Below are 26,430 nucleotides of genomic sequence, written 5' to 3'. Positions count from 1 at the left end.
AAAAAGAGGAGGAAATTAATTTCCTTTTTCAAATGAGGCTTTCAGTCAGAAACCCATCTTACCGATAGATATCTACTCCGGGACATCATTTTGAAGTATTTCATGTATATTTTGATGTATTTATTCAAACATAAAAACAGCGGTCAATGTTCAATTGTATTGAATCCACATGAATGTACAATTTTTTTACAAAGCTTATTACATTCTTGCAGGGGGTGAAATATGAAAATAGATGTGTTTACCATCATGATAAATATATTTCTTTTTCAAAAATATATACCCTTGATGAAATGTATGTACGTGTTAGGACACAGTACAGTTTGCAAATTTCACTATGGCCGTGCTTGTTTTTAGCCTGAGTATTTTTAAAATCACCTTCCTGAATACATCACCTGTTTAATGATAAGTGTTCATAAACATGACATCAATTTCATTTAAATGTATCCTGTGAGTTGGTGAACCAATATGCAAAGAATCCATATTGCTCACCAAATCCAAATTTAGAATCTCTGTGACGTCATCCCCATGCTCCAGGGTGACACACAGTGGTACATTTTGGCACTGACTGGAATATTCAGGAACTGCATGGAACTTCTAGAGGCAGTATAAAGCAGTGAGAGCTCACCGTGCTGAAACCAAACAGACAAATCTAAGGCTACGCTACGAGTAGTAGACACAGCAATAACTCCCGACTCTCACTGAAGATGTTGAGCCTTCACGGATTCCAGCCCTCCCTCAGCCCCTTTGTGGACTTCTACTGGCCCGTCCGCAGTATCTGGCCTCAGGTCCGACCTCTGGACATTCACACAGATCTTATGCTGAGAAACATGGAAGGTATGCCAAGCAGTCTGGAGCTCCTGAAGAAACTTCAGCACCACATCTTCCAGGAGATTGACCAAATCCCAGCTTCAGAGGAGCTTCATCCACTTCCTTGCAACCTTGAGAAGAAGGGAGATGGTTTTGCTCTGACGCTGGACACTAAAGACTTTTCTCCTGAAGAGCTGTCAGTCAAACAGGTGGGCAACAAGCTACAAGTGAGCGGCAAATCTGAGAAGAGACACGAAGATGGAAAAGGCTCCTACTCCTACAGGGTCCAGGCCTTCAGGAGGGAGTTTGATCTCCCAGAAGGGGTGACTCCTGAGGCTGTGACCTGCAGTTTAGCAGAGGGAAAGCTTCACATTGAAGCACCAGGAAAACAGACGCCTTCCATCTCTGAGAGGGTAGTGCCCATCAACTGCAAAACAGCGGATTCCACAGAACAGTTGGAGAAGATGACAAAAGAGGACAACGCCACCGATGCAGACGAGATGAAGCAGTAAAAAAACTGTTGAAAATGGACTTATTTCCATACTTGATTAAAAAAGCTGGACTTTTGAAATGTTATTCAATTTCTTATTCTGACTGCATCAGGCTAAATGCACTGAATCTTTTTTTTTTTTTATAATATAAACAATCAATTTGTATGATCCCCCCCCTTTTTTTTCAACAAATAAATGTTTTGATGATGTTAATTCATGCAATATAATAAACCTGTTTATACTGAACAACAATCATAACGCTTACATTGTACGTCTTCTTTTACTGACAGTGTGAACACCAACTCTCAAAATACAAACATTTCCTAGAAAAGCACAAGACCTGACAGAGGACGCAAACAAAGTTTTAATTTTCTAGTCTACGTAATTAAGCAATGTTAAACAGGCCACTTTCAAATACCAACTTAGGAATCCTTCAAATAAAACCTAAAGATCAACATACAGGACTTAGACAGTTAAATTGATGTGCGCATCACCAACAGCATGAAGTCAAATGGCAATGTTTCAAGCATGAAACTGCATTTTCTGACGAAATAGTGCTATCATTAGTAGTGTGGTTTATTTCTGTTGGAAAAAGAGGAGGAAATTAATTTCCTTTTTCAAATGAGGCTTTCAGTCAGAAACCCATCTTACCGATAGATATCTACTCCGGGACATCATTTTGAAGTATTTCATGTATATTTTGATGTATTTATTCAAACATAAAAACAGCGGTCAATGTTCAATTGTATTGAATCCACATGAATGTACAATTTTTTTACAAAGCTTATTACATTCTTGCAGGGGGTGAAATATGAAAATAGATGTGTTTACCATCATGATAAATATATTTCTTTTTCAAAAATATATACCCTTGATGAAATGTATGTACGTGTTAGGACACAGTACAGTTTGCAAATTTCACTATGGCCGTGCTTGTTTTTAGCCTGAGTATTTTTAAAATCACCTTCCTGAATACATCACCTGTTTAATGATAAGTGTTCATAAACATGACATCAATTTCATTTAAATGTATCCTGTGAGTTGGTGAACCAATATGCAAAGAATCCATATTGCTCACCAAATCCAAATTTAGAATCTCTGTGACGTCATCCCCATGCTCCAGGGTGACACACAGTGGTACATTTTGGCACTGACTGGAATATTCAGGAACTGCATGGAACTTCTAGAGGCAGTATAAAGCAGTGAGAGCTCACCGTGCTGAAACCAAACAGACAAATCTAAGGCTACGCTACGAGTAGTAGACACAGCAATAACTCCCGACTCTCACTGAAGATGTTGAGCCTTCACGGATTCCAGCCCTCCCTCAGCCCCTTTGTGGACTTCTACTGGCCCGTCCGCAGTATCTGGCCTCAGGTCCGACCTCTGGACATTCACACAGATCTTATGCTGAGAAACATGGAAGGTATGCCAAGCAGTCTGGAGCTCCTGAAGAAACTTCAGCACCACATCTTCCAGGAGATTGACCAAATCCCAGCTTCAGAGGAGCTTCATCCACTTCCTTGCAACCTTGAGAAGAAGGGAGATGGTTTTGCTCTGACGCTGGACACTAAAGACTTTTCTCCTGAAGAGCTGTCAGTCAAACAGGTGGGCAACAAGCTACAAGTGAGCGGCAAATCTGAGAAGAGACACGAAGATGGAAAAGGCTCCTACTCCTACAGGGTCCAGGCCTTCAGGAGGGAGTTTGATCTCCCAGAAGGGGTGACTCCTGAGGCTGTGACCTGCAGTTTAGCAGAGGGAAAGCTTCACATTGAAGCACCAGGAAAACAGACGCCTTCCATCTCTGAGAGGGTAGTGCCCATCAACTGCAAAACAGCGGATTCCACAGAACAGTTGGAGAAGATGACAAAAGAGGACAACGCCACCGATGCAGACGAGATGAAGCAGTAAAAAAACTGTTGAAAATGGACTTATTTCCATACTTGATTAAAAAAGCTGGACTTTTGAAATGTTATTCAATTTCTTATTCTGACTGCATCAGGCTAAATGCACTGAATCTTTTTTTTTTTTTATAATATAAACAATCAATTTGTATGATCCCCCCCCTTTTTTTTCAACAAATAAATGTTTTGATGATGTTAATTCATGCAATATAATAAACCTGTTTATACTGAACAACAATCATAACGCTTACATTGTACGTCTTCTTTTACTGACAGTGTGAACACCAACTCTCAAAATACAAACATTTCCTAGAAAAGCACAAGACCTGACAGAGGACGCAAACAAAGTTTTAATTTTCTAGTCTACGTAATTAAGCAATGTTAAACAGGCCACTTTCAAATACCAACTTAGGAATCCTTCAAATAAAACCTAAAGATCAACATACAGGACTTAGACAGTTAAATTGATGTGCGCATCACCAACAGCATGAAGTCAAATGGCAATGTTTCAAGCATGAAACTGCATTTTCTGACGAAATAGTGCTATCATTAGTAGTGTGGTTTATTTCTGTTGGAAAAAGAGGAGGAAATTAATTTCCTTTTTCAAATGAGGCTTTCATAGATATCTACTCCGGGACATCATTTTGAAGTATTTCATGTATATTTTGATGTATTTATTCAAACATAAAAACAGCGGTCAATGTTCAATTGTATTGAATCCACATGAATGTACAATTTTTTTACAAAGCTTATTACATTCTTGCAGGGGGTGAAATATGAAAATAGATGTGTTTACCATCATGATAAATATATTTCTTTTTCAAAAATATATACCCTTGATGAAATGTATGTACGTGTTAGGACACAGTACAGTTTGCAAATTTCACTATGGCCGTGCTTGTTTTTAGCCTGAGTATTTTTAAAATCACCTTCCTGAATACATCACCTGTTTAATGATAAGTGTTCATAAACATGACATCAATTTCATTTAAATGTATCCTGTGAGTTGGTGAACCAATATGCAAAGAATCCATATTGCCCACCAAATCCAAATTTAGAATCTCTGTGATGTCATCCCCATGCTCCAGGGTGACACACAGTGGTACATTTTGGCACTGACTGGAATATTCAGGAACTGCATGGAACTTCTAGAGGCAGTATAAAGCAGTGAGAGCTCACCGTGCTGAAACCAAACAGACAAATCTAAGGCTACGCTACGAGTAGTAGACACAGCAATAACTCCCGACTCTCACTGAAGATGTTGAGCCTTCACGGATTCCAGCCCTCCCTCAGCCCCTTTGTGGACTTCTACTGGCCCGTCCGCAGTATCTGGCCTCAGGTCCGACCTCTGGACATTCACACAGATCTTATGCTGAGAAACATGGAAGGTATGCCAAGCAGTCTGGAGCTCCTGAAGAAACTTCAGCACCACATCTTCCAGGAGATTGACCAAATCCCAGCTTCAGAGGAGCTTCATCCACTTCCTTGCAACCTTGAGAAGAAGGGAGATGGTTTTGCTCTGACGCTGGACACTAAAGACTTTTCTCCTGAAGAGCTGTCAGTCAAACAGGTGGGCAACAAGCTACAAGTGAGCGGCAAATCTGAGAAGAGACACGAAGATGGAAAAGGCTCCTACTCCTACAGGGTCCAGGCCTTCAGGAGGGAGTTTGATCTCCCAGAAGGGGTGACTCCTGAGGCTGTGACCTGCAGTTTAGCAGAGGGAAAGCTTCACATTGAAGCACCAGGAAAACAGACGCCTTCCATCTCTGAGAGGGTAGTGCCCATCAACTGCAAAACAGCGGATTCCACAGAACAGTTGGAGAAGATGACAAAAGAGGACAACGCCACCGATGCAGACGAGATGAAGCAGTAAAAAAACTGTTGAAAATGGACTTATTTCCATACTTGATTAAAAAAGCTGGACTTTTGAAATGTTATTCAATTTCTTATTCTGACTGCATCAGGCTAAATGCACTGAATCTTTTTTTTTTTATAATATAAACAATCAATTTGTATGATCCCCCCCCTTTTTTTTCAACAAATAAATGTTTTGATGATGTTAATTCATGCAATATAATAAACCTGTTTATACTGAACAACAATCATAACGCTTACATTGTACGTCTTCTTTTACTGACAGTGTGAACACCAACTCTCAAAATACAAACATTTCCTAGAAAAGCACAAGACCTGACAGAGGACGCAAACAAAGTTTTAATTTTCTAGTCTACGTAATTAAGCAATGTTAAACAGGCCACTTTCAAATACCAACTTAGGAATCCTTCAAATAAAACCTAAAGATCAACATACAGGACTTAGACAGTTAAATTGATGTGCGCATCACCAACAGCATCAAGTCAAATGGCAATGTTTCAAGCATGAAACTGCATTTTCTGACGAAATAGTGCTATCATTAGTAGTGTGGTTTATTTCTGTTGGAAAAAGAGGAGGAAATTAATTTCCTTTTTCAAATGAGGCTTTCAGTCAGAAACCCATCTTACCGATAGATATCTACTCCGGGACATCATTTTGAAGTATTTCATGTATATTTTGATGTATTTATTCAAACATAAAAACAGCGGTCAATGTTCAATTGTATTGAATCCACATGAATGTACAATTTTTTTACAAAGCTTATTACATTCTTGCAGGGGGTGAAATATGAAAATAGATGTGTTTACCATCATGATAAATATATTTCTTTTTCAAAAATATATACCCTTGATGAAATGTATGTACGTGTTAGGACACAGTACAGTTTGCAAATTTCACTATGGCCGTGCTTGTTTTTAGCCTGAGTATTTTTAAAATCACCTTCCTGAATACATCACCTGTTTAATGATAAGTGTTCATAAACATGACATCAATTTCATTTAAATGTATCCTGTGAGTTGGTGAACCAATATGCAAAGAATCCATATTGCTCACCAAATCCAAATTTAGAATCTCTGTGACGTCATCCCCATGCTCCAGGGTGACACACAGTGGTACATTTTGGCACTGACTGGAATATTCAGGAACTGCATGGAACTTCTAGAGGCAGTATAAAGCAGTGAGAGCTCACCGTGCTGAAACCAAACAGACAAATCTAAGGCTACGCTACGAGTAGTAGACACAGCAATAACTCCCGACTCTCACTGAAGATGTTGAGCCTTCACGGATTCCAGCCCTCCCTCAGCCCCTTTGTGGACTTCTACTGGCCCGTCCGCAGTATCTGGCCTCAGGTCCGACCTCTGGACATTCACACAGATCTTATGCTGAGAAACATGGAAGGTATGCCAAGCAGTCTGGAGCTCCTGAAGAAACTTCAGCACCACATCTTCCAGGAGATTGACCAAATCCCAGCTTCAGAGGAGCTTCATCCACTTCCTTGCAACCTTGAGAAGAAGGGAGATGGTTTTGCTCTGACGCTGGACACTAAAGACTTTTCTCCTGAAGAGCTGTCAGTCAAACAGGTGGGCAACAAGCTACAAGTGAGCGGCAAATCTGAGAAGAGACACGAAGATGGAAAAGGCTCCTACTCCTACAGGGTCCAGGCCTTCAGGAGGGAGTTTGATCTCCCAGAAGGGGTGACTCCTGAGGCTGTGACCTGCAGTTTAGCAGAGGGAAAGCTTCACATTGAAGCACCAGGAAAACAGACGCCTTCCATCTCTGAGAGGGTAGTGCCCATCAACTGCAAAACAGCGGATTCCACAGAACAGTTGGAGAAGATGACAAAAGAGGACAACGCCACCGATGCAGACGAGATGAAGCAGTAAAAAAACTGTTGAAAATGGACTTATTTCCATACTTGATTAAAAAAGCTGGACTTTTGAAATGTTATTCAATTTCTTATTCTGACTGCATCAGGCTAAATGCACTGAATCTTTTTTTTTTTATAATATAAACAATCAATTTGTATGATCCCCCCCCTTTTTTTTCAACAAATAAATGTTTTGATGATGTTAATTCATGCAATATAATAAACCTGTTTATACTGAACAACAATCATAACGCTTACATTGTACGTCTTCTTTTACTGACAGTGTGAACACCAACTCTCAAAATACAAACATTTCCTAGAAAAGCACAAGACCTGACAGAGGACGCAAACAAAGTTTTAATTTTCTAGTCTACGTAATTAAGCAATGTTAAACAGGCCACTTTCAAATACCAACTTAGGAATCCTTCAAATAAAACCTAAAGATCAACATACAGGACTTAGACAGTTAAATTGATGTGCGCATCACCAACAGCATCAAGTCAAATGGCAATGTTTCAAGCATGAAACTGCATTTTCTGACGAAATAGTGCTATCATTAGTAGTGTGGTTTATTTCTGTTGGAAAAAGAGGAGGAAATTAATTTCCTTTTTCAAATGAGGCTTTCAGTCAGAAACCCATCTTACCGATAGATATCTACTCCGGGACATCATTTTGAAGTATTTCATGTATATTTTGATGTATTTATTCAAACATAAAAACAGCGGTCAATGTTCAATTGTATTGAATCCACATGAATGTACAATTTTTTTACAAAGCTTATTACATTCTTGCAGGGGGTGAAATATGAAAATAGATGTGTTTACCATCATGATAAATATATTTCTTTTTCAAAAATATATACCCTTGATGAAATGTATGTACGTGTTAGGACACAGTACAGTTTGCAAATTTCACTATGGCCGTGCTTGTTTTTAGCCTGAGTATTTTTAAAATCACCTTCCTGAATACATCACCTGTTTAATGATAAGTGTTCATAAACATGACATCAATTTCATTTAAATGTATCCTGTGAGTTGGTGAACCAATATGCAAAGAATCCATATTGCTCACCAAATCCAAATTTAGAATCTCTGTGACGTCATCCCCATGCTCCAGGGTGACACACAGTGGTACATTTTGGCACTGACTGGAATATTCAGGAACTGCATGGAACTTCTAGAGGCAGTATAAAGCAGTGAGAGCTCACCGTGCTGAAACCAAACAGACAAATCTAAGGCTACGCTACGAGTAGTAGACACAGCAATAACTCCCGACTCTCACTGAAGATGTTGAGCCTTCACGGATTCCAGCCCTCCCTCAGCCCCTTTGTGGACTTCTACTGGCCCGTCCGCAGTATCTGGCCTCAGGTCCGACCTCTGGACATTCACACAGATCTTATGCTGAGAAACATGGAAGGTATGCCAAGCAGTCTGGAGCTCCTGAAGAAACTTCAGCACCACATCTTCCAGGAGATTGACCAAATCCCAGCTTCAGAGGAGCTTCATCCACTTCCTTGCAACCTTGAGAAGAAGGGAGATGGTTTTGCTCTGACGCTGGACACTAAAGACTTTTCTCCTGAAGAGCTGTCAGTCAAACAGGTGGGCAACAAGCTACAAGTGAGCGGCAAATCTGAGAAGAGACACGAAGATGGAAAAGGCTCCTACTCCTACAGGGTCCAGGCCTTCAGGAGGGAGTTTGATCTCCCAGAAGGGGTGACTCCTGAGGCTGTGACCTGCAGTTTAGCAGAGGGAAAGCTTCACATTGAAGCACCAGGAAAACAGACGCCTTCCATCTCTGAGAGGGTAGTGCCCATCAACTGCAAAACAGCGGATTCCACAGAACAGTTGGAGAAGATGACAAAAGAGGACAACGCCACCGATGCAGACGAGATGAAGCAGTAAAAAAACTGTTGAAAATGGACTTATTTCCATACTTGATTAAAAAAGCTGGACTTTTGAAATGTTATTCAATTTCTTATTCTGACTGCATCAGGCTAAATGCACTGAATCTTTTTTTTTTTATAATATAAACAATCAATTTGTATGATCCCCCCCCTTTTTTTTCAACAAATAAATGTTTTGATGATGTTAATTCATGCAATATAATAAACCTGTTTATACTGAACAACAATCATAACGCTTACATTGTACGTCTTCTTTTACTGACAGTGTGAACACCAACTCTCAAAATACAAACATTTCCTAGAAAAGCACAAGACCTGACAGAGGACGCAAACAAAGTTTTAATTTTCTAGTCTACGTAATTAAGCAATGTTAAACAGGCCACTTTCAAATACCAACTTAGGAATCCTTCAAATAAAACCTAAAGATCAACAGACAGGACTTAGACAGTTAAATTGATGTGCGCATCACCAACAGCATCAAGTCGGCTTGGCATGGGTTATCGGTAACCCATCTTACCGATAGATATCTACTCCGGGACATCATTTTGACGTATTTTATGTATGCATGTATATTTTGATGTATTTATTCAAACATAAAAACAGCGGTCAATGTTCAATTGTATTGAATCCACATGAATGTACACCTTTTTACAAAGCTTATTACATTCTTGCAGGGGGTGAAATATGAAAAAAAAAGTCCTTTGCGGTGGATTTAAAATGTTGCTTATGTGGTTGTCCAAAAGCCTTTTTTGCTCTGTTTGGTGGCACAGGAGCGTAATGTTTTGCCCTAGTTGCCATAATAGGGTCAGTATCTTCTCCAGCAGAAACACAAGCATGTTCTCCATTGTTATTGTGAATGTTGTTATGAGCCGTAGTGATGACATGATCATTGCACTGAACTGCCCCACGCACTGTTGGACCATAACCGTGTCACTCTCATAGAGCACCAAGGGCGTAGGTTTGGTCTGAGCCTTGGTGGGGACACTACCCACTAACCCCCCCCCCCCCCCCCAACTCTTTCACCAGCCACTATAGATATACAAAATGATTAAAATTTGCTATTGTCTATAACCATGATTAAAATGTGCTACTGTCCAAATTGATCTAACTATACTGTGTAGCCAACATAATCTGATTTTAATATGTACAGATATGTAGGCTATATTTAACATTTAACATTTATTTTCTATTTGGTCTGTTATGGAATCATGCATTGACCCATTTAAGCACAGCTCAGTTTTAAGAAACTTAAATACATGCATGCTTAGCATTTTGTGAAAAGAAAACATTAAGGCTACATTGACAAACTCTTAACCGTGAGCTGCCTGTATATTCTCTGATTCTAATAATTACAGATATCTAGGCGATGTAAGCACAGCTCAGTTTTAAGAAATGCTTAAAGCCGAAAGATCATGTTGAATTTTGCTACAATTTATTTCAAAACCGGATTACTCTGGAACAGCTAACTATACACGGGAATGCATTACACCTTTGTGTTCGGTAAGGTCTGCTGTTTATTCTGATATAGGCCTATGGTTTGTCATGTGTTGCGTGAAGAGTGTGTAGGCCTACGATATTACACCGAGAAGAATGGATGTGGAGATGGCGCAGACGCAGAGAATAATTATTAAATCTCTTGAAGTTATTTTAGTCGCGAACTGTTTATCACAGCAAAGAGTGGCTATAGCACCGTTTAAAAGCTGAGAAAAGGCTCTTTCATGTGACACATGATGAGTAGCCTACTTCTCGAGGAGTTTAACAGAGAAGAATGGGTGAATTTGGACGCAATTCATATGCCTTGTAGTGCGCCATGCTGCGCAAGAGAATGCGGCTCACTGGTAGTTATTATAGGTAACTTCAAATCAGCGCGATTTACCCTTATAGGCTGCACATTACAAGATCTGTACGAGATGATCTGCAGCACTAAAGTGAGAAATGATTTAACTCTTTGTGTAGCGAATGTGAGCGCTTTTTTTCCACATTTCAACCTGAATATTGGTGGGGACATTTCAGTCGTAATTTGACATTGGTGTGGACACGTCCTTCGGCCCCCACGCAAATCTACGCCCCTGTAGAGCAGCAGAGTTTTGTGTGAATAAAATTAGCTGTAAATCACTGAGTAGTATTTAATTTCATCAGGAAAGTCAAAGATACATTTCCACTCAAGGCATTTCGCGCCACATAGATGGAACACACACACATTTCATGGAAACTTTCCCAAAGGTAAGACCCGTTTCATTTATTGTTGCACATATAGCCCTATGCAGTCGGACATTATTTTTATCTACTGTAAGTTCGCAAATCAATTTTGCTGTGCTGTAGCCTAACTCAAACTGAAGCTGGTTATATTCAGTCTTGTCTTTGTTTCTACTTAGCCTAAAGCAAGGGCAGTGTCTAGCTAAAATATGACAATTTCATGTGAAAAGAAGGGTATAACGTTATAGGCTACAGCAGGCTATATATATGCTGCCTCTTATCTAAGCGTGTTATATATATATATATATATATATATATATATATATATATATATGCTATACAGTCTATGCTTTTACCAATTTCCCTCGCCTCAACCCAGAGCCATATAAAGCTAGAGTTGCGACAATGGGTGTTCAAAATTCGTTAAGGTCACGTGGTTCATGTAAACTTCAAATAGTTCCCGGAAGTGATTGACAATGGATTAGAATGCATTAAATAGGCTACTGTTCAATGATAGACAGAGCCACAATTTTGGTTAATTGACAGTCAATAAATGCATTGATATACAATATTTATAACACAGTGTAATTATTGTGTAAACTATGTAGTTATCCTACCATTACAACAATATTAAATTAAATTCCAGACCTTATATCTTAGCCTGCTATATAAGGTAACGTTTTTTTCCGCCCTTTTACGTATGTGTCACTTAATATTAATTTCTGTACAAAAGAAGAGATTCTTTAGAAAACGCAATTGCACCCACCCCATAAGTGTATCTAAATTATCGCTATATAAAATAAATGACCTCGTACAGTGACTCGAAAAGCTGTAAACAGTGTTTTTGAGACTGCTTGTAGCCTACAAAAGCGCATGGAGCTCCTGTGAATTTTTTATTGCAACGAGAAACTGTAACACAGCTAGTCTAACATTACTTGTTTGAGCTTTCTACCCCGCGTTTCCTCTGGTAGTCACTGATCTGAGCTAATGAGCGAATTACCTAGCCAAGCCTAGCCTATCGTCGCGGCAGAATAAAAAAAGTTTAAAAGTTTTTTAACATCTCCAGTGTAATGGTGGGCATTCTAAGTTAACCGTAGCATTATACCTACCTATTTAGTAACCCCATGGTAATGCGAGTGATCATAATAAAATATAAAACGTGACATGTAAGTCCTTCGATAAATAACCAGGATATGAACTCATTAACAAGAACAGCATTTTGTCATCGTTTGTCATTCACCGTGCTGTGAACAGCAGATGCTAGGCTAAAGAGCTTGAGATTCAGACAGGTGAGCACCTGGAAATGGTGTGCATTGTGTCAGAAAATAGCAATTTGATCAGTGATCATGCATCATCAGCGCAAACTTTCTGGGGATGGGGATTTTACACGATCCTTCATCACTGGGCTAGCCATCACTGGGCTAGTGTGCCCTGCTGTGTTAATATGACCTGCTGATGCTAACAGCTGCAGCTCCCTCAAATCTAGGTTCTCTTATGCATAGGCTAGCGTTTGCCAATGAAAATGAATGCAAAATAAAAAAAACGGTCCTGCTCCTAACTGAAGAAACGTTTACGTTACCAACAATGTTAACAACAAACTCCGTTTCACTGCTGCAAGTAGGCCTACAAAGTTGGCTGTAAATATGCTTCGCCATATTTAACGAACCAGCTAGCTTTGTGATAACAAAATCTTACCTTTTATGTGTTTAGTCCACTGAAAGTTATCCACATATCAAACGATTAAATCCACAGTTATGGAGGAATTGTTTTGGGGAAGCAGTTGCACTTTATCCCACTTTTGCTGCCTTTTTAAAAATTAAACCACTTAAATCCATAGCCTAGATGAGCATTGCATAACGTTACAACTATGTTGACGTGATGGTAAAGCTAAATGCCCAAGACACGTCACGTCATAAAAGTTGTAGGCTACAAACGCAAAAACTTAATGACAGCTCGTTTGTGGTGTTGCCTAGTGCTGCCTAATTGAAATGGTATAGGCAAGGTTTATCTTATATTAGGTTATTATGTGTGGCACATTTATTGGGCTTTAGCCTCTTTTAATTTATTTGATAAGGAACTGATAAAAACTGAGCAGCAGAAAAGCTGTCATAGTCGATACATAAATAGTTTATTATTATAATTAGGTTATTAATACTATTACTTTACTACTATTACTGTTGTTACTGTTATTATTATTATTATTCGGATGAGCCAATAATGTAAATCTGAGTCTGAAATGTTGGCTACAAACAGTCTGTAACTGCACTGCTGCTATTATAAATTGGTAACTTTCGGGAACTATGAGGCTTCCATTAGCCGCCATTGTTGAAAAAAAATGGAACATTAGCGTCAATGGAGTTGTCACAACTCTACCTTTATATGGCTCTGCCTCAACCAGAGCTTCTAAAGCCAACTTTAAGCTAGCTAGCAAGTAGCCTAGCCAAGTTGACTTTAGAGACAGCTTTTCTGCACAAATGTAGGAGTAGATTTTTACTCTCAGAGGTGAGTAATTGCAAGTTACATTTACAGCATTTCGTTTTCCGAAAGTAAATCGCTCTCGTGTAACGTTTAGGCTGTTTGAAGGTAGCCATGTTGCTAAAATAAGGCCACCTAGCCTGCTTAACTTCGGGGGTCAGTTTTGTATTGCTACAGTTTGAAACAATTAACGTGCGCTGTTTCATATTAGGCTACCTTTTTTTTTAACTTAAGATTTCATGGACAGTCTATTATCTCTCCCACCCCCCCGTTTTAAAAATGTTGTAAGACCTATCATGTACACTAGTTTCTATCTTTCAGATCCAGCTGATGCATTTTACAGAATCACAATGGTGAATCAAGTTAATGGCCAAGCTGCTACACCAAAGCTTCTGAATCTCTTCCAAGCCAAGGGTGGAACCATAGGGTTGAGGTTGCAGGCCATCCTACTCAAGGTATCCTTCAATGAGTTATGTTAGCTAATATTTTATTTAAGGAAGGGTTAGGAATGGGTTGGAATATCGTTTGCATTACTTAAATGTACAAGAAATAATGCTAGCCTGCAATTCAGGCTCAGATGCTATGCACTATTGCTTTGCTGGGACCAATGACTTCCTGGAGCCATAGTTGGTTACCTGAAAACGTCAGGTAACCAACTATAAATACAGGAAGTGTTTCAATAGACGTGTCCCTGAAACAGCACATCAATGAGCCTTGATGGGGTTTCATATACCGGTAATACAATTTCAGCTTTAAAAAGTTTTAGGTCAGTGAATGTTTTCCAGCCCTTGAATAATGTTTATTTTTGTCATTTCAGGCTCCAACCAATCCTAACGCTAACTTGACCAGAGATGTTGTCATCGGTGCTTGGGGGACCTTTAGATCATCTTCTAAAAAAGTATGATGTAAGTACATATTAAAATTACACATTAAAGTGTATTTCTCCCAATAATCCTTGCCAAGCTACTGATGTTTGCAGATTTGCACTACTATGTCTCTTTCTAATTTGCCTCTAAAAGTTCCTTGCTAAGGTTTTCTTTCCAAACGGCAGCCGATAGCCACTTTTACAGACCTTATTAATAAGCAGAGCAGCAGAGTTAATCCAGTTGCTGACCCTTGGCTTAACGAATGACTAGCCTGTCTTTGTGACCAGCCTGTCTTTGTTAATGTAGAGTAAAATACTCATCAATACAGTGCAGGGCTGAACAGTCATAGACAATGTTCTTACTATTCCAGGATGTTGATGAAGATAGTGTGCCACAGGACCTTGCTGTACAAAAAATGGAAATCAACAGCATCGAGACCAATACATCAGAGGGTCCCGATGACGTTGGTATCGTGGTAGAGGGAATGAAAGTTCTGACTGCTCTGGATAACTTTCCAAGGGCTTGCTCCATGCTCCTTGGGTGGACATATTCAGTGAATCTGGCCTATACCAAGGAGCCCAGATATACGTTTGAAATCCTCCAGAAACTCCTCTTTGAGCTGGACTGTTCAAAGCCAAAAGGTGAACATTCTCAAGAACAAACTGCTAGCTTAGGAAAATGGACCCTTGCAAAATGAAAAGGAATTGTTAAGTCTCTGTCAAATGTCACATGGTTACCTTCAAATGCTTGAGTTGCTCAATCATACTCATTTTAAGAGAAGTGACTTTTTTACTTATTATTGGAAAATTATCTTGTGCTTCTACTGTGTACAACAAGGATGCAAATTGGACATGATTTAGTCAAAGAATTTCAGTTACACAAATGAGTAATGTGATCGTTCCAGTAGAAATGAATCCAATTCTATCTGCTCTGTCTCTTACAAGTCCAAATGCATTTTGCATTTAAAAAATGTTGGGTAAACCTGGGAGACAAAGTTGCACAAATAAATGAAATGATACATGTTTACCTCTTATTATTTGTATGCATGGTGATCTGTTGACATAACTTAAGTAAATGTTGGTATTATAAGAAGGTATGATATTTAGTGATTTAGAAGGCATTAGACAAGGCACTGAAATATGATTTATATAATTAATTTTATTTAATGAATGCAAATAACCTTCATCCAGACATTTAGTAATCTTATAACAAATTCCACCAGATAATTAGTAAATATAAATAACTTTTGCCCAAATAATTAGTAAATATAAATTAGATTGGACCAGATATGTAGTAAATCTAATTTAATTTTGCATAGAAAGTTAGTAAATGCAAGTCAGTTTTGCTTGTGAAATTAATTTGGATTTACTCAATAGTTTTAGGCTATATAACTCATCATTTGGCATGCAATTACTAAATTTTACACATTTTAACTGTTGCTGTTATTACAATGTATTTAATTATTTTGTGTAAATCTAGTTGACTTATTCAATGAATTTTAATCAAAGTTGTAGTACTTAAAATCTATTCAATTATATCACTTGTCACTTTGTTGCCACAATTTTTTTAAGTAACCATTGGTCACATTTTTTACAGTGTAAGTTGATATTTGATTTAGTTGAATTTCCCCTTCAATAAAGTGTCTATCTATCTATCTATCTATCTATCTATCTATCAGCTGAATTTCCTCTATCAAGCCTTGAAACAAAATAGTAGAAAGATATAATCTTTTTATATCTGTTAATATCAGTTTACACAGAAACACAAGCTGGATGGGTGATTATATAACTCACTGTTCTGATACAGACAATGTAACTAAAAAACAATAATGTTTTTTACCTGGACTCAGTTTTTTTTTTACATTTCTTAGTGAAACATTTAGATGTTGCTTACATATGCCAGCTGTGTACCATTTGCAATCTGCTTACAAATCAAGTTTGGAGACAGTTCTCATAGCTTTTTTGGAAAATCCCCAGCTTGTAAGTTTCAAGACCTAACTTCTCTGTCAAACTTCCACTTCCAGATCACATTGTTTTCCTCCAACTGACCAATAGAATGATGTCTGCATTCTTTCTATTTTTTAGAAAATGGGTGGCTTAACCCTTAGAACCCGATTGACGCAAAGTGCGTCAAAAAACACACCCTTTCTTCTCTGTTACATTGCTCCGCGACTGTTCATCGCAACGAGATAAAACCTTTATTGCATGACAGAGAAGAAGTGGGGCTTTCCAAAGAGACTATGCACTTGTCTGTACGATCAAGTATGAAAATTAAAAAAATTGCATCATATTTACAGTCTATACTTCTCTGCGTTCACCTGCGCACCCATTAGGCCTACTCTCGTTTGAATTACTCACGAACCCGTGATCGCATAGATATGGCAAGCATATCAGATGAAAGAGGAGAAACAGGGCTATCCATTGGTACCATGGATATCGATCTTTCTGGCTTATAAAAACAGACAAAGTGACTGCAAAATATTAACGTCATGTACACAAACCAACTCTGCACATCCATTACTCTCGGAGTAATTACTCGCGGACCCGTGATCGGATATATATGCCACGTATGTTAGATGAAAAAGGAGACACAGAGCTATCATTTGATACCAAATACATCCTTCTGGGTTATAAAACAGACGAAGTGACAGCAAAATAATAACTTCATATAGCTGGACTTACCCCACGTTTTTGTCTGTTTTTGTGGCAAAGCATGTTTATAATCCAATGCTATCGTGTGTTTCTCTATGGCAAAACATGTTCATAATCCGGTTTTGAGATCCTAGCAAATTCCTGCATGGCATCCAATTCAAGGCTCACATTGCATCCCAATTTGTTCAACAAAGAAACACCTTTTTTGCCTTTACTTTGTGCATGGCAATGCAGTAAAAAGTTGAGAATCATCATGGATGCATACACCATAGTCACACATGCTAACAGGCAAACTTGGGTCAAGTCAGGTCAGATCAGTTCCTGTCACAGATATGGAGCGCAGAATGGTCATTTTTCATCGCTAAATAAAAAATGGCATTTATTTCCGTAAATCACACACCACATATTTCTGTAAATTGCTCAGCCCCAGAGTATCCCTCCAACATGGCAATTATATTGCCCGTTTCAGGACAGTTTGCCCTACACACACATGAAATGCATGTAGAGCTATGAGCTTGCTCTGGTGAGATACAGGTCAAAATATAAGAATTTTTTTAATATGATTTTGATATATGATAATATGATGATAATATGCTAGTACTAATACATGAAATAATGGCAGATCTGGATAGCCTAGACTCTGCTGAAAACAACAATATATAATATGTGTGTGTGGCACTTACAATGACCAGAATAAATCCTTATGAATAAAGGTAGTGAAAATGCCCTAAAAACAGCTTAGGGTTCTAAGGGTTAATATGGCTATACTTCAATACAAGCTATATCTTTTCCAATGATACAGGACCTTATGGTCATTTTAAAAACCCACAGGACAAGATAAATGCTAATAATGCTAGATCAATTTTGAAACTATATGAAAGTTTGCATCATTCAGTTGTCAACAGGTAGTTAGTAAATAATCCAATACTGTAAATCGCAAGACTACGATCATATACATCCATATTTGTCATATGTTGTCATTATTATTATTTTGAGTGTGATGAATGGTGTTTGGCACTTTGGTAAACATTTTAAACACAGGGCACATTGCCATTTCCCCTTTCCAAAAAATGTGTTTGTCAAGCAGAATAGAAACTGTTTCACTTGCTGACCTCCTTGACCTTTACCATTATTGATGATGTTGGCTGATTTAGAGAGTCACTTGATAAAAAAGGAAGAGTTTACACCAGTAGCTGGGCACTCAGAGAGGATTACACCATGATGAACCATCAGCTCTTCACCGCCTTCACTTGGCTGCTTCTCTGTCAACTCATTGGTAAGATATCTCATGAACATTCTAAAGTAAAAGTACACCCCAGATGCAGTGTAATATAAATAAAGGCTAACTGCTTTGCAATGGCAAGTACTGTATGACTACATTGTTATCATGAAGCATGGGCCTTTCATTAGTGTGTTTTGTTGTTAGTCAGGCCATTGTCATTGAAGCCTCTGGTGGTTATTAGAATGACACATATCTAACAGTCTATTTTGTGTTTAAATGAAGCATGCACAGTAAAAAAAGTAATCTAATCAAGTGTTATTAATTTGATATTAAGATAAAATATACCGGTACCTATAGCGCTCTCTCATTAATAAGAATAAGAATTTGACTTATTTTAAGGAGTCTTATCAAGTTAAATTTGCTTGTTTTTAAGACAAACTTGCTTATTGCACTGGCACCCAAATGTACTTGTTTTCATGATGAGACGTCTTAAAATAAGTCACTCTCTTGTTTAATTAAGTCAAATGATTTTATGAGAAAGCGTAAAGGTAAGTTTCTTTATTCTGAAAACAATACCAACTAGATTTTAGAGATAGCTAAGGGTTAGATTTTATTAGATAGCCCGTTTTTGCAGTCTGTCAGGCAATGTTTCATATTAACAAATTCTATTTTGCTGTATTTTTATTTAATTGACTGTATGGTCTTTTGATGTTTTTCAGCTGATGGATCAGCAGTTACTGTCTATGGATATGCAGGAAAGAGTGTTACTCTTCCTTGCCAATATGATGGCAAATACTACGGCTCTTTGTCCATCTGTTGGGGCAAAGGCCTCCTGCCATCAAGAGGCTGTGGTGATCAGATCATTCAAACAGAGGGCTTAACAGTGACCTCACGATCGTCACTACGGTATCAGCTGATCAACAGACACAGAAATGTGGGGGATGTTTCGTTAACGATCACGAATGCAAGAGAGCAGGATAGCGGTACCTATGGCTGCAGGGTGGATATACCAGGATGGTTCAATGACGAGAAAACCCATGTGGACCTCCGCATACAAGCTGGTCAGTATAACATGAGGTGCCATTGTACTAAAAAAAAACAGAAAATTGTTTTTTAATGTTCATGGGGTATGTACTTTCAGCTCCAACAACAACCACAACAACAACAACAACCACAACAACTACAACAACAACAGAAGCCCCCAAAACAACAACTTCAACAGAATCCCCAACAACACTTGTAGAGACCACTACCTTAGAAACCATTGTGGCAACAAGTAAGGCTATGCAAAAACATCAGGACAGATGTTGGAGACAAAAGTTGAGGTGTAGTGTAGTTTGACTTATAATGTTTGTTCTATTTTCAGCTCCTACAGAAGTATCTACTATAGGAATCACAACATTCACAGAACCTGAATTGATCATATTTGGTATGTATTAAAACTAGCATTAGAAATATACAGGGGCGTCGCTAGCTATTGAAAACATTCGGGCCTACAGTCCAGAAGTTAGAGTCCTTTTTGTCCGGGGATTCGGGGGTTTCTCCCCCGAGAGATTTTGAAAATCGGGCTGATGAACATGACATTTTAAACTACTTTGAGAATGAAAAGGAAGGCCAATCGTAATGACTCACGTCACGGCATTCCGAATATTTTGATGTTTAGTGAGAAGAACGTCTCTTCTGCCAAAGTGCACCACATACAACAACCAAAATATGACATTAAAATAGCCTGTAGAATAAACATCGTCATGCACCTCTGTCAAGTGCACAGGTGTGAGCGTTCGTCTCGGGATAAACATTTGGACGTCATCACCTTCAATTAATGGGCTACTGTATGGGTGCCTTGAAAGCAATGCATTTGGGTTGTGTATCACGAACTTTTGCGCAAAGAAAAAGTTCCATTCTGTCAAAATCAAGCCCAGCATGCATTGCTTGGAAGCCCCCTCAAACGAGGTCAGGTTTACCATATTTACTGCACATGTGACCATGATTCAATAGTAAATCACGATATATTGAAACTGCAGTCTGTTTATTACCGCGATGTATTTCAAATGATCACTGAAAGTATAATATTGGACACAATTACTGGATTGGTGAAGGGAAATAGCTTGATGTTAGGTATTATAGCCAAAGTCCGTCTGTGAAAACCGCTCGCTCCTCATTCATTCAACTCTGCTCAACTTTTGCCGCTTGCTCCGCTCAACTCGCTGCTGAAGGTCACATTCGACCGTTTCTTGGAATTATACCAACGTCAGTGAATGAATAAGTCTGCACTGCTAACCTGTGGTAAAAAAGACTGGCGACAGGCCTACTGTCATGGAAAACAATTTTTTGTTGGTGGTGAAGAATGTGATTCCATTCTACAGAACCAAACGTAAGTTAGTGTCTCTTTCTAGTTATTCAAACAAAGTGTCCTTCAAGTTAGTGAGGTGCAGTGGTAGCCTGCTAGCTAGTAACATCAGACCAGCATTGATCAACGTTGTCTTTGAGGGCTGCGTTTCACGAACCTGAGCTGATCGAAATGTCCTCCCGGGTTGCTGGAGATGATGACGCACTGTGAGTTTCCACTTCTTGTCCCTGCTCTGCCCTTTTTTTTCTAAAGAAACTTCTAATATCCATTTGTCCTTCTGTACACTTATTTCGCTAAGGCTAGTTAGTAGAAGCACGAAACAGCAATGCGTAATAGCGTAGAGGAGAAGGTACTTGAAATTGTAACATTTTGCAACAAATGATTCTAAACCTGCCCAGATCACGTCAGATTTTCTTGCGCTGCTGTTAATGCACACAATGGACACAAAACACAAAAGTCTCTTCTACGGGGCTATTTATTTCATTCACGATTAGAGTTTTTGTTGTTGTTGTTGACGGCCCATAGATCCGGGGCTATAGCCCCGAAAGCCCAGGTCTAACGACGCGCCTGGAAATATACATTATTGTGACATACACTACCAGTCAAAAGTTTGGACACACACATATTCTTTATTTGATTATTTTTTTCCCTACATTTTATAACAATACCTATACAAATCTCTCTAGAAATATATTATTTTCAATGCGCCACATTTCATATTCTTCACCGTTTACCTCTATGACAACTTTGCCGATAATAAATATTATTAAAGCCAACTTAATTATTTTCAATTAAAATCATTGAAAGACAAGCAGCTAACAAATGCTCACAATCACAACGTGGGAAATCCATCAAGGCTGTTGGAAATCCATTCCAGCTGACTATATAAAGTTGGTAGAGAGACTGAGGTCTGTACCTTGGAGAATTTAAAATATTGAAAATGTAGCTTTATTTACACTTTTTATTTGCTTACAACATGAATCCATGTGGGATATTTCATAATCATAACCACCTACTCAGATAAATAAAGATAAAGATAAAAAAAACAAAACATCAATTTGAGCGTTGGTGTGTCCAAACTTTTGACTGGTAGTGTATATGTAGTGTATATTGGCTTATACTACAGTGCCCGCTATTTGTACATAGTCAGTTTTGACAACAAAGAGCACAATGAAACAATTACAATACTGTGGTTTTTACCAAGGTAGCAGAATAAAGACGTTAAAAAGAAATGTAATCATAGGTTGAGATAGCACTGCCTGAACCAACTACTTAATGCATTCTTGCATCTCAACATTTTCAAATTGCCTTGGTTTCATATTCTATTTTGTGTATTCTGAATGGATTAGTAAAAAACGCTGTGGGCAAGAATACTATACTGCTTTGTGGATTTTGTTTCGGTTCAAGAATCTACTGCAGAACCTCCTACCACTACTACCGCACAGTCTGTCACAACAGTAGAAGCTACACCAAGACCAACCAGTAAGTCAATACAAGCATAGAAAAAAGATAGAAAAGAAGAAAAAAGATCAACTATTATATTGAGATAACATTAGAAATGATGCAATTATACATATCATAGCATATATCATATATTTTTAATGACTCATTTCATCACAATTTCAAATGAATTGCCATTGTTTTGCATTAAGTTGGACAACCTTCACATGCTGAACATTCATCACCTTGGTCGGCAGAGGTGACTGAGATGTCTACTGCAGAACCCTCAAACATACTATCAGGTACTTAAGCTACATTTGCTTTCAATGTTTGGTACATTTGCTTTCAATGTTTGTCAGACAAATTTTTAGAATTTATTTGAGACGGGAACCATGCCATTGCATAAACATTATAACATAATAAGCATTTTTTTTTCCTTTACAACAGAGCAACCAGATTCAATAGCAAATGAAACCGCAGGGAGCGACATTACCATTTCTCTGACAAGTACAGTCTGCTTTTATATGTCAGATTAATGTTGTGTGAGGCCATGCTACATACATTATATGCAATACTGAATTAATTTGTGTTATAGCACTACATTGCTGCAGCTGCAGCGCCCCAATCTGGAAAAAAATGTTTTTAATGAATGACTTATCTCACTTGTTTAGTGCAGTCAACAGAAATTGTGTGACATCCAATAACTGCATATCATTGGCTCTTTCTCTCCACTTCACCCTGTAGCTCCTGGAGTCACGGTGTCAGCAGCAAGCATTCCATATATAAGACAGGTGAGAACAAAATTCTCTTCTCACATAGCACACTCAAAATAAGCAAATACAATTCTAATTGAAAAATGTTAATGTCATAAACAGGTGCTTGAAAGAAACCATGTTTTATGGTGGATCGGGCCTATTTTGGGAGTTGTTATTATAGTTTCTGCTATAACCATACTGGTGATCAAAAGTGAGTACCAAACTGTTTATGTTATTGCTACAGTTGAAGTGATTGTGCATCTAATCAGCGATAATGCATGATTATATTTCATAAGATGCCATATCATAAATTGCAGATTTCATTCTGTCATTCTAAGATGGACAACCCAGGGTCCGGTTCAGACTATATACATATATGTACTACTATATACTATATACTATACACTATGTAAGTCCTGCCATATATTCCCTCTACCTGTTCACTATCAATAATAAGATGGTCTACCTGGATTGTGCCAATTTAGGACTGGCTAGTTTTGTGAATGTTTGAAACAGTATTTGTTTTCTTTCTGAAGCTGGGTTATCTACCTCAGCACCTTGTATTACTCGGTTTGTAAAAATGATCCGTGTAAACTATAATCATAACATAACATTATAAATTAACCAGTTGTGTTCACATTGCTCTTGGTCTAAATTATGTGTATTATGTCTTGTTAATATCTTATTAACTTTCTTTACTAGAGAGAAAGCTGAAAGTGGGCAACTTTACCATGTAAGAAAATTCTAAACCATCACCAAAACAATAATTGACCATATGACCATTTCTGAAAAAATAATCAGATTACAGTTACTGGTTACCATATTCAATAAGCAATGCATTGATTTTTCTCACGATGCATCTGTCTCCTGTTTTTCTCAGATTAGAAAAAAGTGTGAATGGAACCCTGTCAATAAACTCTGACTCCAGCCAAGGCCAACCAAGCAGTGAGCTATCGATGGAGATCATAGATTCCTTGCAGCATCCCTTGTAATGAACTATTGTGAACAGGAGTAACAGTGAACAACACCATCGACACAATCATTATGTTGCACCCTTTTAGCTCTAATTTCACTCAAGGAACTAATAGTTTTTTCAGCCTGATACACTTTTAAAGGTGGATACTGTCTCTTTTTACTTTTTGCATACAGTTAGATAAATACATTACACTAAAGTTACTGAATATATTGGTATTGGTATAATGTATATGACTCTATAACATTTTTAATGCATCTTTAAATCAAAAGGATTTGTGCATTGCACTGGTAATGTGTTAATTAGATGTCTTCATCAAAGACGATGGCTTTTCTAGGAATACAAATGGCAGTTAATGTGTTCACATGTTAATGTGTTCACATGTTAATGTCTTGGAAAGGGAAAAGGAAGTTGGAAGTTGAGTAATAAAATGTATGAATTTATTACATGTGAATATTTTATATTTCATAGTAATATTAACACTCAACTTTTCATCGTCAACGTTAACAGTTATTCAGCTAAGCATAAGAGTATTATCATGCTATTGTGTATTAGATTGTGTAAAGATATATGAATTCCACAACATGCCTATACTGATTGCTCCACAGATATATAGTGTGTGTATGCTGTGTAAACTGGAAATAAAAAAAATAAACAATTGTGAGTTTTTCATTTTGAATTTAATTAGGCTATGTAAAACCCCTTGCATGGGTTGAAAACTATTCATTTTTCTAGGCAGTCCCTAAAATTTACATGCACTTAGTTCATTAAGCATTTCTTATGACTTATGAGACCGAGTCCTTTAGGAGTCGAGACCAAGACCATAAAAACATGTCAGTTTTCATATTCATGATTTAATATCACCATCAACCAGTTAATAATCAACAGTTAGGCCTACAGACTAAGCTAGATTGGGAATTGTTTAGAGGAGCAGTCTTAGACTCGTTGCTCATCTTGCCGCCTCTCTGTGATCACACCAGGCAGTGAAGTCACTGACACTGACCTACTGACACTCACCGGCAGCAGAGCCATTGAGATAAATAAACAGCTCTGACGGCAGTATCTTTGCATTGCACAATAGGATGTCATTTTCAAATAATGCCCGTCAACATTGCATTTTATTATTATTGTTGTTATGTGTTATGTGTGGTTTTTTTTTTTTTATATGAACATGGTCTCGAGGACTCGGTCTGAAATTATAGTAGTCAAGACCAACTCTTTGAAGGAACAAGTCCGAGACGAGTCCGAGAAAGCAGAAATCAATCTCGAGACCGGTCTTGAATTGACACTTGATACATGTTACAGAAAAATAATTAGTTTAATAACGTTTTAAATTTAAAACTATATGTTGATGGGCAGAGGTGAAAGCTTAGCAGTCTTTGCAGCTCCGCACCCCTCTCCTTTTTCTCTTGGCGGTGGCTGTGTGAGGACCCTCTCCGTTCTGGATCACAGTGATGGGGCAGGTGCCAGGCAGATTCGACCCTTTCTGTCCCTCAGACTTGCACTCCTCTGGCGCATTTGTGTCCTGTGAGAGAATGGAGGAACACATCATGAAAACATCAGCAACAATTTATCACACACATTTGGTTTTCCAAACTACAACAAAGGTAAAAACCCTGGACTCCATCTTAAACCTCATCACCCTTGTTTTCCCATTTCTCCTTCTCCTCGGCCTTGAGTTTTTACCTGCAAAAGTATCCGGATGGTGATCCTGGCCAAGAGGCCCATGGTGACCAGCAGACAGACGCGGTGAAAGGAGATCACCCATACAATGGCACCAGGTCTCCTTGTCTCTGTCTCCACTCTGTGGACAGCTTCTCTCACTGCAGTCCCTCGGAGAGACACCCCCCCTGCTCTCTTTACCTCAGGACTCTGGGTGTTAGCTTTGGTCTGGCTGACTCTGCTTCTCTTAAACACTTCATCCCTTTTGCCTGTGAAGTGCAGGATGTTTTCTCTGTGTCCTCTCTCTAACAGCAGGTCCTCCACCACCATGAATGGTCCTCTCTTGAGGAGTGTGTGCTCCTTGGAGCAGGGCTCAGCGTCCGTGGGTCTAACTGAGGTTTCCTTGACTCTCTTATGAGCATCCTGTTCCTGTTTGACCGTCAGCTGCAGGGCGAATTGAGTCAGCGCACTGAAGGGATTCGGTGAAATGCCGGGAGTACTGGCCCACTGCTTGGGCGGCGCTAGGGGTGTTGAAACAATCCAACCAGTGAAATCTGGTTCAAGGTAGCACAGGGCACACGCCAACACAATGATGGTGAGGCGTTTCGAAACCATTTGGAGCAATAAAACACAACAAATGAATGAGCAAACTCAAAAAGCAACCACACTCTACAAAGCAAAGTGAAATATGAAACTTCACTGTGTTTTCTGTTCTAATTAGAACTCGTTTCCATGGTGTTGCTGCAACATAGAATTTGATGACAGGTAGATCCTCTATGAGATCACAATACATGATTCTTAGAATGTTCACAAGAAAGTAGTTTTATTTCAGTCCCGCTGCTTTCCTTCAGCACTTGCATGTATTCAGAACATTCAAATCAATGTGGTGTGTGTGTGTGCCATGGGGAATTTTTCAAAAGTGTGAAACTACAAAACTGATCAGTTCATGTAACAAGTAGGCCTAGAGTTGTCTTTTTTTAGACAGAGGAGCCGAAT

The 26,430-nt window shown here is 38.5% G+C and overlaps 7 protein-coding genes across 7 annotated transcripts; 6 read left to right on the top strand and 1 right to left on the bottom strand.

Annotated features, from left to right (window-relative positions):
- Positions 1-297: 297 nt before the first annotated feature.
- Positions 298-1,556, top strand: LOC121694369 (heat shock protein 30-like). The gene has a single exon (XM_042074514.1). The coding sequence runs from the start codon at positions 705-707 to the stop codon at positions 1,317-1,319; it is 615 nt and encodes a 204-aa protein (XP_041930448.1). The 5' UTR covers positions 298-704; the 3' UTR covers positions 1,320-1,556.
- Positions 1,557-2,184: 628 nt separating this feature from the next.
- Positions 2,185-3,443, top strand: LOC121694592 (heat shock protein 30-like). Its single transcript, XM_042074788.1, has one exon. It carries the CDS (start codon positions 2,592-2,594, stop codon positions 3,204-3,206), a length of 615 nt encoding a protein of 204 aa, XP_041930722.1. The 5' UTR covers positions 2,185-2,591; the 3' UTR covers positions 3,207-3,443.
- An 835-nt stretch (positions 3,444-4,278) lies between these two features.
- LOC121694589 (heat shock protein 30-like) lies at positions 4,279-5,307 on the top strand. Its single transcript, XM_042074785.1, has one exon. The coding sequence runs from the start codon at positions 4,458-4,460 to the stop codon at positions 5,070-5,072; it is 615 nt and encodes a 204-aa protein (XP_041930719.1). The 5' UTR covers positions 4,279-4,457; the 3' UTR covers positions 5,073-5,307.
- A 628-nt stretch (positions 5,308-5,935) lies between these two features.
- LOC121694590 (heat shock protein 30-like) lies at positions 5,936-7,192 on the top strand. Its single transcript, XM_042074786.1, has one exon. It carries the CDS (start codon positions 6,343-6,345, stop codon positions 6,955-6,957), a length of 615 nt encoding a protein of 204 aa, XP_041930720.1. The 5' UTR covers positions 5,936-6,342; the 3' UTR covers positions 6,958-7,192.
- Positions 7,193-7,820: 628 nt separating this feature from the next.
- On the top strand, positions 7,821-9,077 carry LOC121694591 (heat shock protein 30-like). Its single transcript, XM_042074787.1, has one exon. The coding sequence runs from the start codon at positions 8,228-8,230 to the stop codon at positions 8,840-8,842; it is 615 nt and encodes a 204-aa protein (XP_041930721.1). The 5' UTR covers positions 7,821-8,227; the 3' UTR covers positions 8,843-9,077.
- A 4,357-nt stretch (positions 9,078-13,434) lies between these two features.
- LOC121694743 (T-cell immunoglobulin and mucin domain-containing protein 4-like) lies at positions 13,435-24,431 on the top strand. The gene is made up of 14 exons (XM_042075041.1): positions 13,435-13,542; positions 13,837-13,970; positions 14,333-14,420; positions 18,187-18,308; positions 18,974-19,315; positions 19,396-19,530; positions 19,621-19,683; positions 22,012-22,086; positions 22,257-22,346; positions 22,492-22,551; positions 22,789-22,835; positions 22,920-23,010; positions 23,502-23,532; positions 23,680-24,431. The coding sequence occupies exons 3-14, from the start codon at positions 14,416-14,418 to the stop codon at positions 23,789-23,791; spliced, it is 1,173 nt and encodes a 390-aa protein (XP_041930975.1). The 5' UTR covers positions 13,435-13,542; positions 13,837-13,970; positions 14,333-14,415; the 3' UTR covers positions 23,792-24,431.
- Positions 24,432-25,049: 618 nt separating this feature from the next.
- LOC121694483 lies at positions 25,050-26,129 on the bottom strand. The gene is made up of 2 exons (XM_042074663.1): positions 25,459-26,129; positions 25,050-25,297 (listed from the first exon to the last, which is right to left on the bottom strand). The coding sequence occupies exons 1-2, from the start codon at positions 26,047-26,049 to the stop codon at positions 25,142-25,144; spliced, it is 747 nt and encodes a 248-aa protein (XP_041930597.1). The 5' UTR covers positions 26,050-26,129; the 3' UTR covers positions 25,050-25,141.
- Positions 26,130-26,430: the final 301 nt, after the last annotated feature.

Source organism: Alosa sapidissima, chromosome 20 (genome assembly GCF_018492685.1).
Source record: "Alosa sapidissima isolate fAloSap1 chromosome 20, fAloSap1.pri, whole genome shotgun sequence".
Classification (NCBI taxonomy): domain Eukaryota; kingdom Metazoa; phylum Chordata; class Actinopteri; order Clupeiformes; family Clupeidae; genus Alosa; species Alosa sapidissima.
This window is presented reverse-complemented; position numbering and strand designations above follow the sequence as displayed.

What these genes read in the sequence shown, in the direction of transcription:
- LOC121694483 (XM_042074663.1), bottom strand. Translation starts at nt 26,049, where the DNA reads ATGGTTTCGAAACGCCTCACCATCATTGTGTTGGCGTGTGCCCTGTGC. An exon ending in CCATCCGGATACTTTTGCAG is followed by an intron (nt 25,298 to 25,458) that starts GTAAAAACTCAA and finishes ATTCTCTCACAG; the next exon opens with GACACAAATGCGCCAGAGGA.
- LOC121694591 (XM_042074787.1), top strand. Translation starts at nt 8,228, where the DNA reads ATGTTGAGCCTTCACGGATTCCAGCCCTCCCTCAGCCCCTTTGTGGAC.
- LOC121694590 (XM_042074786.1), top strand. Translation starts at nt 6,343, where the DNA reads ATGTTGAGCCTTCACGGATTCCAGCCCTCCCTCAGCCCCTTTGTGGAC.
- LOC121694369 (XM_042074514.1), top strand. Translation starts at nt 705, where the DNA reads ATGTTGAGCCTTCACGGATTCCAGCCCTCCCTCAGCCCCTTTGTGGAC.
- LOC121694743 (XM_042075041.1), top strand. An exon ending in AGAAACCATTGTGGCAACAA is followed by an intron (nt 19,531 to 19,620) that starts GTAAGGCTATGC and finishes TTCTATTTTCAG; the next exon opens with CTCCTACAGAAGTATCTACT. An exon ending in ACCTGAATTGATCATATTTG is followed by an intron (nt 19,684 to 22,011) that starts GTATGTATTAAA and finishes TTTCGGTTCAAG; the next exon opens with AATCTACTGCAGAACCTCCT.
- LOC121694592 (XM_042074788.1), top strand. Translation starts at nt 2,592, where the DNA reads ATGTTGAGCCTTCACGGATTCCAGCCCTCCCTCAGCCCCTTTGTGGAC.
- LOC121694589 (XM_042074785.1), top strand. Translation starts at nt 4,458, where the DNA reads ATGTTGAGCCTTCACGGATTCCAGCCCTCCCTCAGCCCCTTTGTGGAC.